Below are 16,517 nucleotides of genomic sequence, written 5' to 3'. Positions count from 1 at the left end.
TGAAAATCTCTCGTTCTGCATCTCTCACTCAATCTTTATTTTTTCTATATCACAGACTTTATCTTTTCCCTATCCCATTTTACTTCCTCCTCCAATTCTAAATGCTGGACCTGTGGCTCTTTAAATGCTGATCTCCTTCATCTATTCTTCCTTTGTCCTGTTGTATATGTTTTTGGAAAAGAGTTTGGTCTTATCTTTCTCGCATTTTCACACTTTCTATTCCTTTTTCAATCATTCATCTTTTTCTGGGCAGTCTTTCAGAATCTTTAGATCTTCCTCTACACTCACATGGTCTTTATGATCTTATGCTTGCACTTGCGTTCCAACACATTTCTTCGAATTTGAAATCACTTACAAACATTTAAATACAGAATTAGTGGAACTCCTTATGTCATTTTCACAGGCTGGATGTTGCCTTTGCTTCTTCCTGCACGCCAAAACACAATGTGGATCTTTATTGGTTGCCGCTCACCACATACTTAGACCAATTAGCTCGTACAAAACCCACTCATACTACCTTGGAGAACTTTAAACCCCCTTGAAGGACTTATACTCTCTCCTTTTTGTTAATTTTTTGCTAATTTGATGCAACTTTCCTATATAGTAACATTTTCTATATAATGTGTACTCGGGCGGTAAGGGACGACGGTGGCAGCTTCTCCCGACCCCGCTTGGCGCCTACCTCATTGCTAAAGCGGTAACACTGCTGATGCTGAAGAGTGACTGAAATTGATTGAGAATTAAATTGTCACCGCATTTACCCCGCACTCGTTATTTTAAAATTGACTGTTTTAAAATTGATTTCCGAATTTTAAAATACCCTGCACCTACCCTGATGGAATGTTTTTAAGTTGATTTAGTAATTTAGAAACATACGTGGGGAACTTACTGAATTAACAGCGCCTGACAGGGCTACCGCGTCCTGCTCACTATTCAAGTCTGCCCGCCCCGGTCCGACTCGGTAACCTATACCGTTGAGCGGAGGGCGGGGCAGAAAAGAGCAGGACACACCCAGGGAGGTGAGCGGTTAGCGCTCCAGCTCTCCACTTGACAGGGGTATATAGCCCTCGTCGGCCTAGCGCGCAGCGGTTGCGCGCAGTGGGGGCGCCGAAGACCAGCCAAAGACCTGCCCGTCTGCGCCCGTCCGCGACAGGACGTGGCCGGGGGCCGGTAGCTATGACGATTCCTCCAGTCCCCCGATTAAGGTACACACCTCAAGAACTACTGATTATATGTCATCATTCGGCGGGGGAGTGCCCCAATAAGATGGAGGACAATATAGAGGGATCATTTACCTGTCGCCATTGCAAAATGCAATTTGACAAACTCACAGGTCCAATATACACCCCACGTCAGGCTCTCAAAATTACCCACCGGAAAAAACTACACCTGATGTATCTACTGCTGCTATAAATAAGACTAATAGGAAAAGCGTCCTTAACAATATAAACCTGCTTTGCAACATCAGGTCATTATCAAAACATGCCGTTGAAGTATGGGATCTGATTTCTGATAAAGAACCGGACCTATGCTTCCTAACGGAAACCTGGCTTAAACCCCATTTAATTCCCGTTATAACGCTGGGAATTCCAATGGGCTACAAAATCGCCAGGGTGGACCGTCCCTTGAAAATAGGAGGAGGTATAGCGATAGTACATAAGCAGGACATTAATGTCAAAATATTGGACGAAATATGCACCCCTAAGTTGGAACTTATGATCTTCAATCTCCAATTCTCAAATAAAACTAGCAGAAAGGGAGCGCTAATATACCGCCCCCCTGGCCCATGTTCTAACACATCTGTAGTATTGATGGAAGCATTGGCACCTCATATATACGAAAATTCAGATTTTCTCCTATTAGGTGATTTTAACATTCATAGTGAGTTAGATAATAATTCTGAGACGAAGACTTTTATTGCAGACCTTAACTCACTGGGTTTAAGGCAGGTCAATAACGGGCCCACCCACAAGGCAGGACATACGTTAGACCTAATTTTTACAAACTCTCTTCAAATTGAATGCTCTCTCCCTTACCAAGTAGAATGGACAGACCATTATGTTTTAGAATTTCTAACTCCCCCTCCTATCCTGCATGGCCAAAGATATCCCGCTTTACCCAGTAAAAGAAGACCCTGGCATAGACTAACCCAAGAAAATTTTCGCAAAGTATATGCATCACCCAATTTGATTGGGAGCGAGAACATTGATAAAGCCCTACATGACTATGAAGAAACGCTGCTTAACACAATAGATACGATCATTCCTTTAAAAAGTTTTAAACCCAAACCTGCTGCTAAACAAGAGATCTGGTTTTCTGAAAATCTAAGACTCTCTAAACAAGCTACACGGAAGCTTGAAAAGAAATGGAGGGCTTCACGTCTAGACAGAGACAAACTACTATACAAAGAGTCACTGAGAGCATATCATAAGGACATCCGCTTAGCACGGAAAAATCATATAGCATCTCAGCTATTGGAGGCCGGTAACAATTCTAAGACACTATATCAAATCCTACTGACCTTCACTAAACCCATAGCCTGTGAGAGTCAAGAAGTGGCCTCACAACAATTATGTGACGACATCTCCCACTTCTTTACTCAAAAAATCGAAGCCATATATGATAACATTTTACTCTCCAACTCCACATGTAGAAAGGACCATGAACCCACTGTAAACTCTGATATACCACTCTCTCTAGAGTACTCCCTCTCTGCATTTCCCCCCATCCAGATTGAGGAAATAATGGCATTTACGTCCCAAATAAAGAGTGGCTCCCCCGCAGATATCATCCCTGCATGGGTTATGCCTACTCTAGCTACAGAGCTGGGTCCTACCATCCAGAGACTAATAAACATCTCATTAAGCACGGGGCATGTCCCACGTGGATGGAAAAAGGCATTGGTCAAACCGCTCCGGAAAAATACCACCATTTCCTGGAACGAGCTAAGTAATCTTAGACCAATATCCCTACTCCCCTTTCTGGGTAAAATCACAGAAAAACATGTAAATAAATACCTGTCGAGATATATTGAATCCGCAGGAGTGTTGGACCTTTCACAATCCGGCTTCAGGCCCAAACATAGTACGGAAACCACGCTAATGTCAGTCGCAGACGATCTACGTTTGTACTAGGACAGAGGCTTCTCCGTTGTCCTGGTGCTGCTGGATCTGTCTGCGGCGTTTGACACCGTATCCCACTCCATCCTCATGGCCAGGCTAAAGAACATCGGCCTGAAACAGGAAGCCCTTGCATGGTTGCGTAGTTTTCTAACGAACCGGACCCAGCAAGTAACTATGGGGAGTTTTCGGTCAGAGGAAGTTGAGATCTCCAAGGGGGTGCCACAGGGCTCATGCCTGAGCCCAACTCTGTTCAACATATATGTGGCACCCCTGGCTAACATCTTGAGAGCATATGGATTTATTCCAATATCCTATGCGGATGATACTCAACTCCTCTTTCCTTTCAAAACCCTTACTCCCGAGGTTAAGAACTCCTTTTCCCTGGGGATGAAAGCAGTGGCTTGCTGGATGTCTTCCAACTTCTTACAATGTAACGTTGGAAAGACGGAAGTCATGTTGTTTGGGGAGGTAAAACGACTCTGGACTCCGGACTGGTGGCCACAAGATCTTGGCCCAGTACCGGAGCCGAAACTTACTGTTAAAAATCTGGGGGTCCGTCTAGACCAGGAACTCAACCTCAAACAACATGCCAACCAGGTGGTGGGATCCTGCTTCCATATAATTGGCATGTTACGTAAAATCTTCCCCCTCCTACCAGACGGGAGTAAAAGGATGCTAGTACAGGCCTTAGTGATGAGTCGTTTAGATTATTGCAACGGTCTGCTGCTGTCTGCCAATGAGGAAGTCATGACAAGACTACAGGTGGTCCAGAACACGGCTGCCCGTTTGGTCTTGAATGCTCCACCACGCACACCTTCAAAGCCCCTACTGACAAAACTTCATTGGCTACCGGTTAGACAGAGGGCCAAATTCAAGGTATGCTGTACCATACATAAGAGTCTGAATGGTATGGGACCTGCATATCTGGCAAACAAATGTGTCCCTTATAAACCCTCCCGCCAACTTAGGTCGAGCGAACAAGGCCTTCTACAGGTGCCTAGAGCCAAGAAGGCAAGACAGGGTAGTAAAGCCCTCTCAATAGCTGGCCCGTCCCTCTGGAACAGTCTCCCTAACACCCTTAGGCTCTGTAAGGACCATCTTCCTTTTAGGAAAATGTTAAAAACACTCTTATTCAGCTTCTAGACAGCTAGTGTGCTCCTGATCTCAATGGGGTAGAAGCCAAATGCGCGGAGATACTCCTCCGGGAGTCGAGGCCAGCGCGATACAAGCCCGTAAAATAAATAAATTGTATGGCCGATTGTTTCTACTCAGAGCTCTATTTGCCATTGTTCATTATCACATTATTCTGTTATAGCATTACTCTCTTGTCCCTTCCCTCCTCCTCTCCTCTCGCCTTAAAATCCCATAAAATGCTTTTGTTTCTCAGCTATGACATTAGCAATGACATTATTTAGACTTTGTTTTTGAATCTTCTCTCCTTGCTGATGTCTATTGTTGTTTATCATTTTTAATGTTCAATAAAGCTTTCAAACATAAAAAAGAACACCATAACAAGCCGATTTCAATTTAAACAGCCTCTTGTCAGTATACACTTGTGAAATCAAATTTGGATTATTATTCTGCACACTTATAATAAATGCACGTACTTGTTTAGTGCACAGAAGCGCCCACAATGTGATCTTTCATGTAAATCTGAAATGTGGTGTGAAGATTATGCATGCAGACCTTTATACAAGACTGAACTGTAGTGTCAACAGTATGATAGCTATTTTTACTGTAATAGTGACATTTAGGGCCTGTTTATAACAAGGTAAGTGGAGTATTATCCGTCGGCATGGCAGAGCACTTTATGACCGGCTTGCCACCAGTACTCAACCAGTAGTATTTAGATATGTCAGTCTGGCAAGAAGACATATCTGGCATTTCCAGGAACCGGGCTCATGGTGGTTTATAGAAATACATCAAAAGTTTGACAGACAGCTCCATCAACCAGACAGGGCCTTCTGTCAAGCTTTCAAGTTTTTCTTTTTTCAAAAACAACTCTCCAAAGCGGGATTTTGTTTGTGAAATAAAAATAAAAAACAATGCCCCCCTTCATTGTAGTTAACTTTCATAGTCAGGGGGTCATGTTTTCAGCTTTATATACTACCAATTACCACCAGGGTTTGCTAGCAGTTACTGGGAGTAAAAAATGTCTATATGTCTGCCTCAGAACCTGGGTATACAGTTATAAGCTACGAGGAGTTCTGTCAGGTGACACAAGTCTTCACCAAGAATTGTAAAAAAAAAGAAAGTTTTTGTTTTTTGATAATCAGCTGTCTATAACAAATACAATACATACAATAAATCACAAAAACATACATAGTGAAAATGAAATAATCCCATTGTTCACAAACAAAAGACTTGAGACAATGTAAACATATAATGTATGATGTCCAAAGTTTAAAGTTCAGGTTATCCTTATTTCTTCGTTTTGTATCATAGGATAGCTGACATAGGGCATAAAACTATGCCGTTGAACTTTTGACCCTATGATCATGTGTTACTAACTACTCATTATTCCAGGTCTTCCTTAGGCCTAAAATTGCAACAAACCCAGAGACAGCCTTCAAACAATGTAGTCAGGTACACACAGCTTATGCCCTGTTAAGTATCAACATTGATATGAGTTTCATACTACTATGGACCCCAGCCGGGGGTGGCTTAGTGTGTAGGGGGTATGCATCATCCGCTAAATCCTCCTGTATAATTCCCTTTAAATAATAAAACTCCTAAATTGGATTTGTTACTCTCCGTAGAAAGGATTCCTCACAGTGGAACATCTACTGGCTTGCTCGCGTGTGCCTCTAAATTAGGTGGCCGGACATATAGCCAATTCTGGGATGCCCCTTACTCTGTCGAGTCATCTGAGAAGTTTGGCCACCGCAGAGACAGAGTAGTTTTTGCCATGGTCCAAATATATTGCACTGCATTTAAATTTAATTTGTGATGGAGTATCCCTACACCACTCAGAGTTGAGGGTGTGCATGCAATGAATTATGCATGACTGACTGAAATGCAGTGTCAGAAGTATGCCCACAACAACATATGCAAAAATGAAATGTTACTTTAAGACTCTCCATGCAAAGTCTTATAAATAATTACATTGCACTATCACAGATATGCCTGTAGTCTTATACTCAATCAATCAATCAAAGCAAGCTTTATTCGGTTAGTAAACAACCATATAAGCATTCTTTAAAACATCAAGTATAGAAACGTTAAAACATTTATCATAAATCATCACAGTGGGATATAAATAATTTATCACGGTGGGAAATAATAACAATTCATGTAAAGTTCAATTACAAGCTAGGTTATCATTATACATAAAGTGCTAAGTGCATTTTGAGAAGAAGACCATATTTATCTTTGAAGCCAAAAAAAGAAAAAATTTGCATGGGAATTTAAAACACTAATTATGCTAAGAACATTATAATTTCCATAGACTAAAATCATTTCATTTCCCTGCCCGATTCAACTACTACATTTCATATTGTCTCCTAATACCCAGTGCTACTTTAATTAAACTCAGCATTGCAGAATAAACAGAATTTTCCAATAGTTGCAAACACTCATATCCCACTAGGTATGTACATGGAGAGATATGTTTTAGTATTGGTCTCAAAAATCTCCTTCTCGGATCATCATAGAGTGTGCAAAAGAGTGTAAGATGCATAGTGCTCTGGGGAGTACTGTTATCACAGGGACAGAAACAAAGGGTTTCCACCCACCCGGTTTGTCTAGGAAAAGCAAGCAAAAAGTGTGATGTCCAAGGCGAAATCCGGTTAAATAAAAACACATCTGACAATTTGTAGAAAAGGATAGATAATACTGCTGGTGAGACAAAAAGCACATTTCGGGCCAAGCGACTCTTACTGAAAATGTTTCACATGTGCCCAGTCCTGTATTGCTTCTTGATAATTCCTTTGGCATTTACGGGGATATTTGTCAGGTTTTCTTAAAACTCACCTAGCCCAATATCATAAAATCTCTCCTTCACGAACCGAAACCAGGGAATAGTCATCACCTTATCAAGGTGAAGGCAGTCTTCCATTATTTCCCTAGTAAATTGTAGTTCTTCTTTCATCCAAATTTTAGACCATAAAAGCAAAGGTGCAGAGCTAATACGATCCTCCAGGTAATCCAACCCTATCTCTCGATGAGAGAAAGAGGTGGCCGTACTGATTGGGATCATCAATAAGCGTTTCATGAATTTATTTTATCCACTTGTAACAAGCGGCTTTTTTGATAACCCTAAACCCCTGCCCCGTATGATGCCACCGATGCACATTTTGCATTATATGGAGTAACAAGATGTGGCACCGGCCTATGACCTAGCTTACGAGCAAACCTAAAAAGCCCCTACACTACTCTATTAGTTTGTTGGGCCCTCATTGTAATTAAAAAATCTCATTTAAGATCCCTGCTGAACGTATTACCTAAATATGTAAAGTTTTCCACCCTTTCGACCGGTTTGCCCCTGACATTAAAGCTCCTGGATTTTGCATGTTTTGCACCACAGACCATTATATAAGACTTTGAAAAGTTAACCTTTAAGTCTAACGTTGCCATATAATTTGTAAAGGCGTCCAGGGAAATTTATAAGCCGTTCGCTGTCAGTGACATAAGAACCTTGTCGTCTGCGTACGAAAGTAACGCAACCGGTAGTCTTATACTCAATACGCTAGACTGACAAGTAGTACCAAGGGTAAGTTTACTACCACTTATGCTATGGTAGAAACGGTCATGTGAAGGATATAGTGCAATTCCTTGTGCGTGATTGATATATAGTTTCACAGTTTTCCTGCAAACCCTGATGGAAGATGAATTGATCTGCAGTGTCAGTGACATGCAATCAATCCCGTATGCACTGATGCTTCACGGGTAGTCAGCACACCCTATGCACAATTACACTGAAAAAAAAACAATAGTGTACATGCAAATTGTCATACAAGACAGACATTTAGTGCACCTTGTCCACATTAGATCAGTTCTACAAAGTAAACATGCGCAGTTAAATCCATGCAAACTCTAAGGGAACACCAGAATGTGCTGTCAATAGTGCTATGCAATCTCTCATTTATGTCTGAAATGCAGTGTCAAGACTGAAATGTAGTTTAATTGGTGTTCATGCAGTACCTAGTGCTGGGGTGGAATGGAATATGTTTCCAATCTTTTTCATGTGATCTGAATATATTATCAAGAGGAACTATTCACCTCATATTAAGAATATTGAATGTTAGTTGCAAGGGGATGCATAAAAACCACCTCTGTCGAATCAGACTGTAGTGTCATGGTATGCATGCACTCTTTTACACAAGATTAAAATGTGATGCCAATGGTATGTGTGTAATCATTTATAAAGTATCAGATTGTAGTGTGAAGTATGTGCACAGTAAAGGTATACACATTATCCTTTGTGCAGGACTTTGTCTGGACTTATGAAGTCCTGGAGGGTGAAACCCCAGTTACCCAAGAAATGATTTTGTTTGTGTTATTTCATATAAAATGGTCTGGCTTAGAGTTCCCTTTTGTTATCATAGGATGCAGGACACCAATCTTCTCTCTGCCGTGGACATATAAGCCAATCAGAAACAGTAGTTAGGTGAAGCCAAGCTTCCTTCGTGCCATTTGCTTTGTGCCACCCACCGCTCTCATTGGTGAATTCTCCTAAGGAACATGGGAGACAATCATAGCAGCAGACTGGCTGTCCCGCTCGAGGTGCTTTTCGGTACCCAGGCTGGCAGTGCTCATTGCAGATTGCACGCGGGACCTGAATGCAAGGGGGACACAGAAAGCATTGTTAAACAGTATGAAGCCGCTGTAGCGCATGTGAAACAGAACATAATGCTGCTTTATGCATAGAGACCAACATCGTCCATTATTAAACTGTTCTAAAGTGTTTTATTTGTAAAACAAATAAATAAATAATAAGTGCCAGGGTCCTCGTTAGGAGGCCATTACAGCTTGGACCGCCCATTGCCCCCACCAGCGCAGCCAGTGCCAGTAACAACACACCTATTAACCATCACACTCCTATAAGAGTGACTATTCAGGCCCCCAAAGCTATATGATCCGCTTGGGTGGCATGTATTAGTCCTTTTGAATGTATATTAAACTAACTGTTGTGCTAATTTCCAGATTACACAAACAGCGCCACCATGTGGCAGGCTGTCATAAGTGCCAATGTTGACAATAAAGTGGTGGTGCTGAGCACTGGAAACCACCGGCTCATATTAAGCTCTGTAAATACCTGTCTGACGATTACTCCAGGTTGAGGAGACAAGAAGTGAACATCTCATAAGCTGATTGCCCAAACCCAGCCACATGAACTGAATTGTGCAGACATGACTTTTTATTTGCAGTCCTTAATGTCTATCAGTTGTGCAGTGTGCAATATATGGTTAGATATTAACTAATAGCAGGGAAATTATTCAGTAACACAGTTGCCATTTCATCAATAGCTTGTAGCCATCAAGGATGAACGCAAAGTTCAGGTCACTTCTAGCTATGATTTGTTTGTCTTTTCCCACATCATTTTCCACAATTTAGTTTTCACCCTAGCTACCCAGAGGAACAAATCAATGGAGCAGGGTAGAGAAAATGGACATAGATGGAAACAAAGATTTCCAACTGGAGCCTGTTGAGCAGATGTGTCTATAACAAATGCTTCCCCTTCAGTAGTTTGGATATAGAGGACCGCATGAAGCCATACAATGAGAATAAAGCATATAATGTCAGGCAAAGAGGTCTAAGCCCCTCCCATCCTAAAGAAGTCTCAGCAAACTGTGTGTTGAAAGCCACAGAACACTGCCTAGCTATACCTTCAAAGACCCTCCTAAATTATTGTCATGGACCTAATTAAAGACCGGTGGTGAGTGTCTGAAAAGTTTCAGCGCTCCGTCCATCATCTCCTTGTGTTTCCCAATTAAAGACCAACTTTAAACAATACTCTCTCTGGCAAAACACTCTGATAATTCCTTCTTTTTTGATGTATGTTTCGAAAACACATCTCTAATTCGTTCTTCTTTGATTCACATATCCTGAGATGACCTTGATTGCATGCCTTCATTCCACACAGACAGTAAGCCTCCCCTCTGGCCAAAATTTATTTTGCCCTTGACTCCCCTCTAGCTTCCATATCTGTGGGAGAGGTGTGGCGCCGCGGCCAGGGCGACTGACGCTGGAATCTGGGGATCAGGGTTCGATCCCCGGCTCCGGCGGCAGGTTAGCCCAGCACCATGTGACTCTGGGCAATAGCTCGCTTAATCTTCCCGACGGCCCCCAGCGCCTAGAGACCCTTACGGGTGATTGTGCGCTTTACAAATGTGGACTTTTCACACAAAGAGCCCTGTTTCGATTCATTGGGTCATCATACCAGGAACCTGGAGAGAGAAGAAAGATACTCCATCCAAGAAAACATTCACATTGAAAGTTAGACATTGAGAAACACAAATGCTTAAGGCCTTTGGTCAAGTTAACAAATTCAAGGCTTCAGCACGTTATAACTAAATGAATGCTAATACATGAACAGTCACTTTATAAAAGTACAATTCTCAGTGGTAACAGTTAGTATGAGCGCTCAGCACAGTAAAGGTACAAGTGAAATCTAGAATCAAAGTAAATGTGGTGCTCAAAGAATGAGGGGGCTGGTTACCACAACCCCAAAGATAACCACAAGGGTACAAGCTGTAAATTGTCCATCCGAGCACTCGTTCAGTATCACAAAAGTCTTTTACGGTTTTCACCAGTCCATTTAATATCCAATTTCTTCAGTTGTATCACAAATCATAAGTCCCAGTCGTATTCCAAATCATAAATCCAACATATGAAACGATGCAGCCAACACGTGTTTCGTCTGGTCAGTAAGACCATTGACTTCCTCAGGGCTGCAACCCAAAATATCCACAATAAGTAACATTCTCTATATACATTATTTACAATTTAACCAAAGAATTTCCTACTCTCTAATAGATTTCCTAGAGAGAGAGAAAGAGATACATCCACAAACCGTAAGATACTTTATAGTGCGTGCGGAAAGAGAGGACATGTAAACCAAAGTCGTGTTTTCATCAGTAATGCCTTGTGTTCAGACATAAAGTAAAATTAATTTAGACAACTAACGTTTGTCATGATCAAAGTATCCTAAATTAGGGTCCCTGGTGATGCCACAGATGCCAGGTCCACGCCCAATGAGACTGAATGTTACAAATAATAAGTCCTCGCCCTAACTTAGCGCAACAACATGGCAATCCGAACTTCATCTAAAACCATGAATTTGAGGACTCTCACCTCCAAACTTTAGTATCCAGCACCGTATTCCAAACTGTGTTTCCGATATCTATTCACGTAACATCCTGCAAGTATTTCCAAAAATATATATGTATATGTCTCAAATGTACGTGCTGTAATACTCTCACATAACACAATATTATATTTATATGCAAAGTTGATTATGACTTCATTGGTCTCTGTTAGACCACATAACCTTACAGAAACTTTAATTCTTACCTCCTAGTCTCGATTCAATATACTCCTTGTATTCCAATCCTATCTTTAATCACCACACGTGTACGTGTCTGTAAGTGAAATACACCATAATGAGATATATACTCTTCTGTCCTTAATAACGTGAGAGCAACCCCTTCCTTCGGCTTACCGTTTGTATTAGTTCTCTCGCGTGTCAAATGGCGTTCTGCGCCAGCGCCATCTTGTAATGGCTTTTTATACTACGTCGCTCCTCACGTCCTATCTCGCTGTTCACACTTATTATTCCTGTAATTACTATCCGTGTTTATTTAGACCGTATTTGAACACAAATACTAGTAAATTCAGTTCAAAGTGAATCTCAGTAACTGAGCCGTGTTACTATACTCGAAATTCAAAAATCAACTCCGCACTCGTAATTTCAAAATCATACATCTAATGCCTTTAGAGTGTTTGAAGTCCGCATCGTAATACACCCCATTAGTTGGTTATGCCATATTGATTTAGTATTGTATTAATATTCGATTAAACACCAGGTATACAGTTATACTGCTATGTCGCAAACAGACGCCATCTTAGGTCAGGCATAGTATGTCACCTACTATATTAATTCTCGTTCTTATCACAAATGTGTAATATGTACTCGTAGAGAGTCTACATAGAATTATAATGTTCCAATTGTATATTATCCTTATCTCATCTTCCCATAGTAACAAGACGTCAGTGCTCATTGTTCGTGTATCCCGGGCATCCGCAGTACCCTCAGCCCCCCATTTCTTATGCAGTTGTTGAGCAAACAATTTGCACAACGGAGAAAAAGGCTCGGAGAGGTAGTTTAGAGTAGTAATTGATAAAAGCTATATACATCATCATATTTTCACGGTATATAATAAAGCTTTACAAGTAATCAAATGTAAATCATTTCTTAACACGAGCTGTTATTGTAGTGAGACAAGATAGTTAAAGTGTTACTACATCATTCTGTTAATGACTGAGATGATTGCGGTAAGTGTTATAGGTGGGGATCATGGTACTCATACATCAGTATTATCAAAAGTATATACAAATTGATAACTAGTTGTTATTTCAGTCCTGTCTGACATATGCATATACCTACTGTCCCAGATAAAACTCAAATTCATGATCGACATTGAGCCCGCATTCTACAGCTTTCAATTTAATCAGCCATAGAACCTCCCTTCTTCTCAGTGTTAGAAGTCTGTTACCCCCACGGGGATCAGGCTTGATGTGATCAATTCCATGGTATGAGAAGTTGTGTTGATCTCGATTGTCATAATTCTGTACTATGTGTGATGCGATCGGATAACGTGTATCTCCGTTTTTTAGGGCTCTAAAGTGCTCAGCCATTCGATCTCTCAGCCTCCTGATCGTACTCCCCACATATATCTTCCCGCAAGTACAAGTAATAACATAAACCACGAATGTAGTATCACAGTTGATAAACATACCAATCGTGTAATCACCTGAGTCATTATAGTTAAATTTCTGAACTTTCTTTTTTGCCCATCTGCATGAAACACATCTCCCACATTTATAAAAACCTTTGAAGCTGTTTAGCCAATCAGTTTTGTTTGTTTTGTCAGGGTAGCTGGGACTTAACATATTCCTCAGAGTATTTCCCCTCTTAAAGGTCAGGCTTGGTCTTTCATAAATATATGGTCTCAGGTCCTGATCCATAAATAGAAGGTGCCAATGTTTATTAAGAATAGAAAAAAGTCTAGAGCTACCTAGACCATAGTTAGTTATTAGTCTGACCTTCTGATCTTTTGCTCTTGATTCTTTGCTCTGTCTAATTAGTGTGGATCTCCTTTTGACTTTCTTTACTCTGGATACTGCAGTCTTAACTACATCCTGTTTGTACCCACGATTCAAAAATCTATCTGTCATATCTGATAGATTCCTCTCAAAATCCAAATCAAGAGCACAATTTCGTCGAGCCCTGACCAGTTCACCATAAGGTATGGCATTCTTCTGGCTGCTGGGGTGGCAACTCCCAGCATGCAGAATCGCATTACAACTGGTTGGCTTCCTGTACATCCTACTCTTGATCTTGTCTCCTTCTATAAACAGCTCCACATCCAAAAAAGTAATACTATGTCTGTCATGAGCCGTAATAAATCTCAAATTATATGCATTGTCGTTCAAATAATCAAAGAAACCCTTCAGTCTCTCCACTGAGCCTGTCCAAATTAACAGGCAGTCGTCTATAAATCGACCCCAATAGTGGATATACTGTATCCACTGACTCCCATCTTGGAGTATAACAGCTCGTGTTAAGAAATGATTTACATTTGATTACTTGTAAAGCTTTATTATATACCGTGAAAATATGATGATGTATATAGCTTTTATCAATTACTACTCTAAACTACCTCTCCGAGCCTTTTTCTCCGTTGTGCAAATTGTTTGCTCAACAACTGCATAAGAAATGGGGGGCTGAGGGTACTGCGGATGCCCGGGATACACGAACAATGAGCACTGACGTCTTGTTACTATGGGAAGATGAGATAAGGATAATATACAATTGGAACATTATAATTCTATGTAGACTCTCTACGAGTACATATTACACATTTGTGATAAGAACGAGAATTAATATAGTAGGTGACATACTATGCCTGACCTAAGATGGCGTCTGTTTGCGACATAGCAGTATAACTGTATACCTGGTGTTTAATCGAATATTAATACAATACTAAATCAATATGGCATAACCAACTAATGGGGTGTATTACGATGCGGACTTCAAACACTCTAAAGGCATTAGATGTATGATTTTGAAATTACGAGTGCGGAGTTGATTTTTGAATTTCGAGTATAGTAACACGGCTCAGTTACTGAGATTCACTTTGAACTGAATTTACTAGTATTTGTGTTCAAATACGGTCTAAATAAACACGGATAGTAATTACAGGAATAATAAGTGTGAACAGCGAGATAGGACGTGAGGAGCGACGTAGTATAAAAAGCCATTACAAGATGGCGCTGGCGCAGAACGCCATTTGACACGCGAGAGAACTAATACAAACGGTAAGCCGAAGGAAGGGGTTGCTCTCACGTTATTAAGGATAGAAGAGTATATATCTCATTATGGTGTATTTCACTTACAGACACGTACACGTGTGGTGATTAAAGATAGGATTGGAATACAAGGAGTATATTGAATCGAGACTAGGAGGTAAGAATTAAAGTTTCTGTAAGGTTATGTGGTCTAACAGAGACCAATGAAGTCATAATCAACTTTGCATATAAATATAATATTGTGTTATGTGAGAGTATTACAGCACGTACATTTGAGACATATACATATATATTTTTGGAAATACTTGCAGGATGTTACGTGAATAGATATCGGAAACACAGTTTGGAATACGGTGCTGGATACTAAAGTTTGGAGGTGAGAGTCCTCAAATTCATGGTTTTAGATGAAGTTCGGATTGCCATGTTGTTGCGCTAAGTTAGGGCGAGGACTTATTATTTGTAACATTCAGTCTCATTGGGCGTGGACCTGGCATCTGTGGCATCACCAGGGACCCTAATTTAGGATACTTTGATCATGACAAACGTTAGTTGTCTAAATTAATTTTACTTTATGTCTGAACACAAGGCATTACTGATGAAAACACGACTTTGGTTTACATGTCCTCTCTTTCCGCACGCACTATAAAGTATCTTACGGTTTGTGGATGTATCTCTTTCTCTCTCTCTAGGAAATCTATTAGAGAGTAGGAAATTCTTTGGTTAAATTGTAAATAATGTATATAGAGAATGTTACTTATTGTGGATATTTTGGGTTGCAGCCCTGAGGAAGTCAATGGTCTTACTGACCAGACGAAACACGTGTTGGCTGCATCGTTTCATATGTTGGATTTATGATTTGGAATACGACTGGGACTTATGATTTGTGATACAACTGAAGAAATTGGATATTAAATGGACTGGTGAAAACCGTAAAAGACTTTTGTGATACTGAACGAGTGCTCGGATGGACAATTTACAACTTTATAAAAGTAAATGCATTTCTCATGAATACATATTCTATTATATAATGAAAGAAAAACATCTGTGCATAAATGCATAAAACTGCAACTCGTTATAACTGAAAACAAAGCATTAGCAAACACATGCATTTATAAAGCACTGACAATGAAATGGACTGTCTTAACACATGGCAAAGTCCGGAACATTGAGTCAGTCCTCTCAAAACTCAAGGCCAAAATGATTCTGCATCCGCCCACAATTACTAATGGCCTCAATGAAATCAATGAGATAACACAATGCCTTTAAAGATCTATTATGTGAAATAAGTATGTCCGGCTACAACACAGGGTCAGCCAGAATAATATCTGATGAGAACAACATACTAGGGATAAATCACATTTAAATTTTGAATTTAATTATAATTTTAATTACATTTATAAAGCGTTAATCACCAAAGGTCTCTAAGTGCTTCGCATAATAATAATTTTCTGAAGCTAAGGAGTTAGGTCCTAAAACATTGGGGTGGGCTGGACCTTATCAATCAAATACAACAACAGTGCCCACACCAACGCTGGTATGAGGACACTTTCAGTGACCGCATGGCATTAATTCCCATAGATCTCCACAGGCTACGTGTGGAACGGGACCCCGGCCCAGGGATCTTTCACAATCTGAGCCCGTCTCCTTCAATACAAAGGTATGAGTACCCTCGCCACTAAAAATGTCACCTTAACTGGTTTTTCAGTTTAAGTAAGAAAAATCCCTTGCTAAAACTCCCCCTTGTATTACAGGCATCATTGACACAACTAAGGAGCCAGTAAAAGCTAATCCGAGTCCCAAGAAGAGATAATTGGCTCAATCTCTGCAGGTAGATATATAGAACTGCTCTGGTTTCAAAGATGT

At 40.5% G+C, this 16,517-nt stretch overlaps 1 protein-coding gene across 1 annotated transcript in view; it reads right to left on the bottom strand.

Moving 5' to 3' along the window:
- The window catches only part of LOC144762984 (extracellular calcium-sensing receptor-like), a 175,180-nt gene that overhangs the window by 37,985 nt on the left and 120,678 nt on the right, over nt 1-16,517 (bottom strand). The window contains exon 6 of the mRNA XM_078648297.1: nt 8,775-8,898. Coding sequence (XP_078504423.1) covers nt 8,775-8,898 — 124 coding nt within the window. The remainder of the gene's footprint in view (nt 1-8,774; nt 8,899-16,517) is intronic.

Source organism: Lissotriton helveticus, chromosome 6 (assembly GCF_964261635.1).
Source record: "Lissotriton helveticus chromosome 6, aLisHel1.1, whole genome shotgun sequence".
NCBI lineage: Eukaryota > Metazoa > Chordata > Amphibia > Caudata > Salamandridae > Lissotriton > Lissotriton helveticus.
This window is presented reverse-complemented; position numbering and strand designations above follow the sequence as displayed.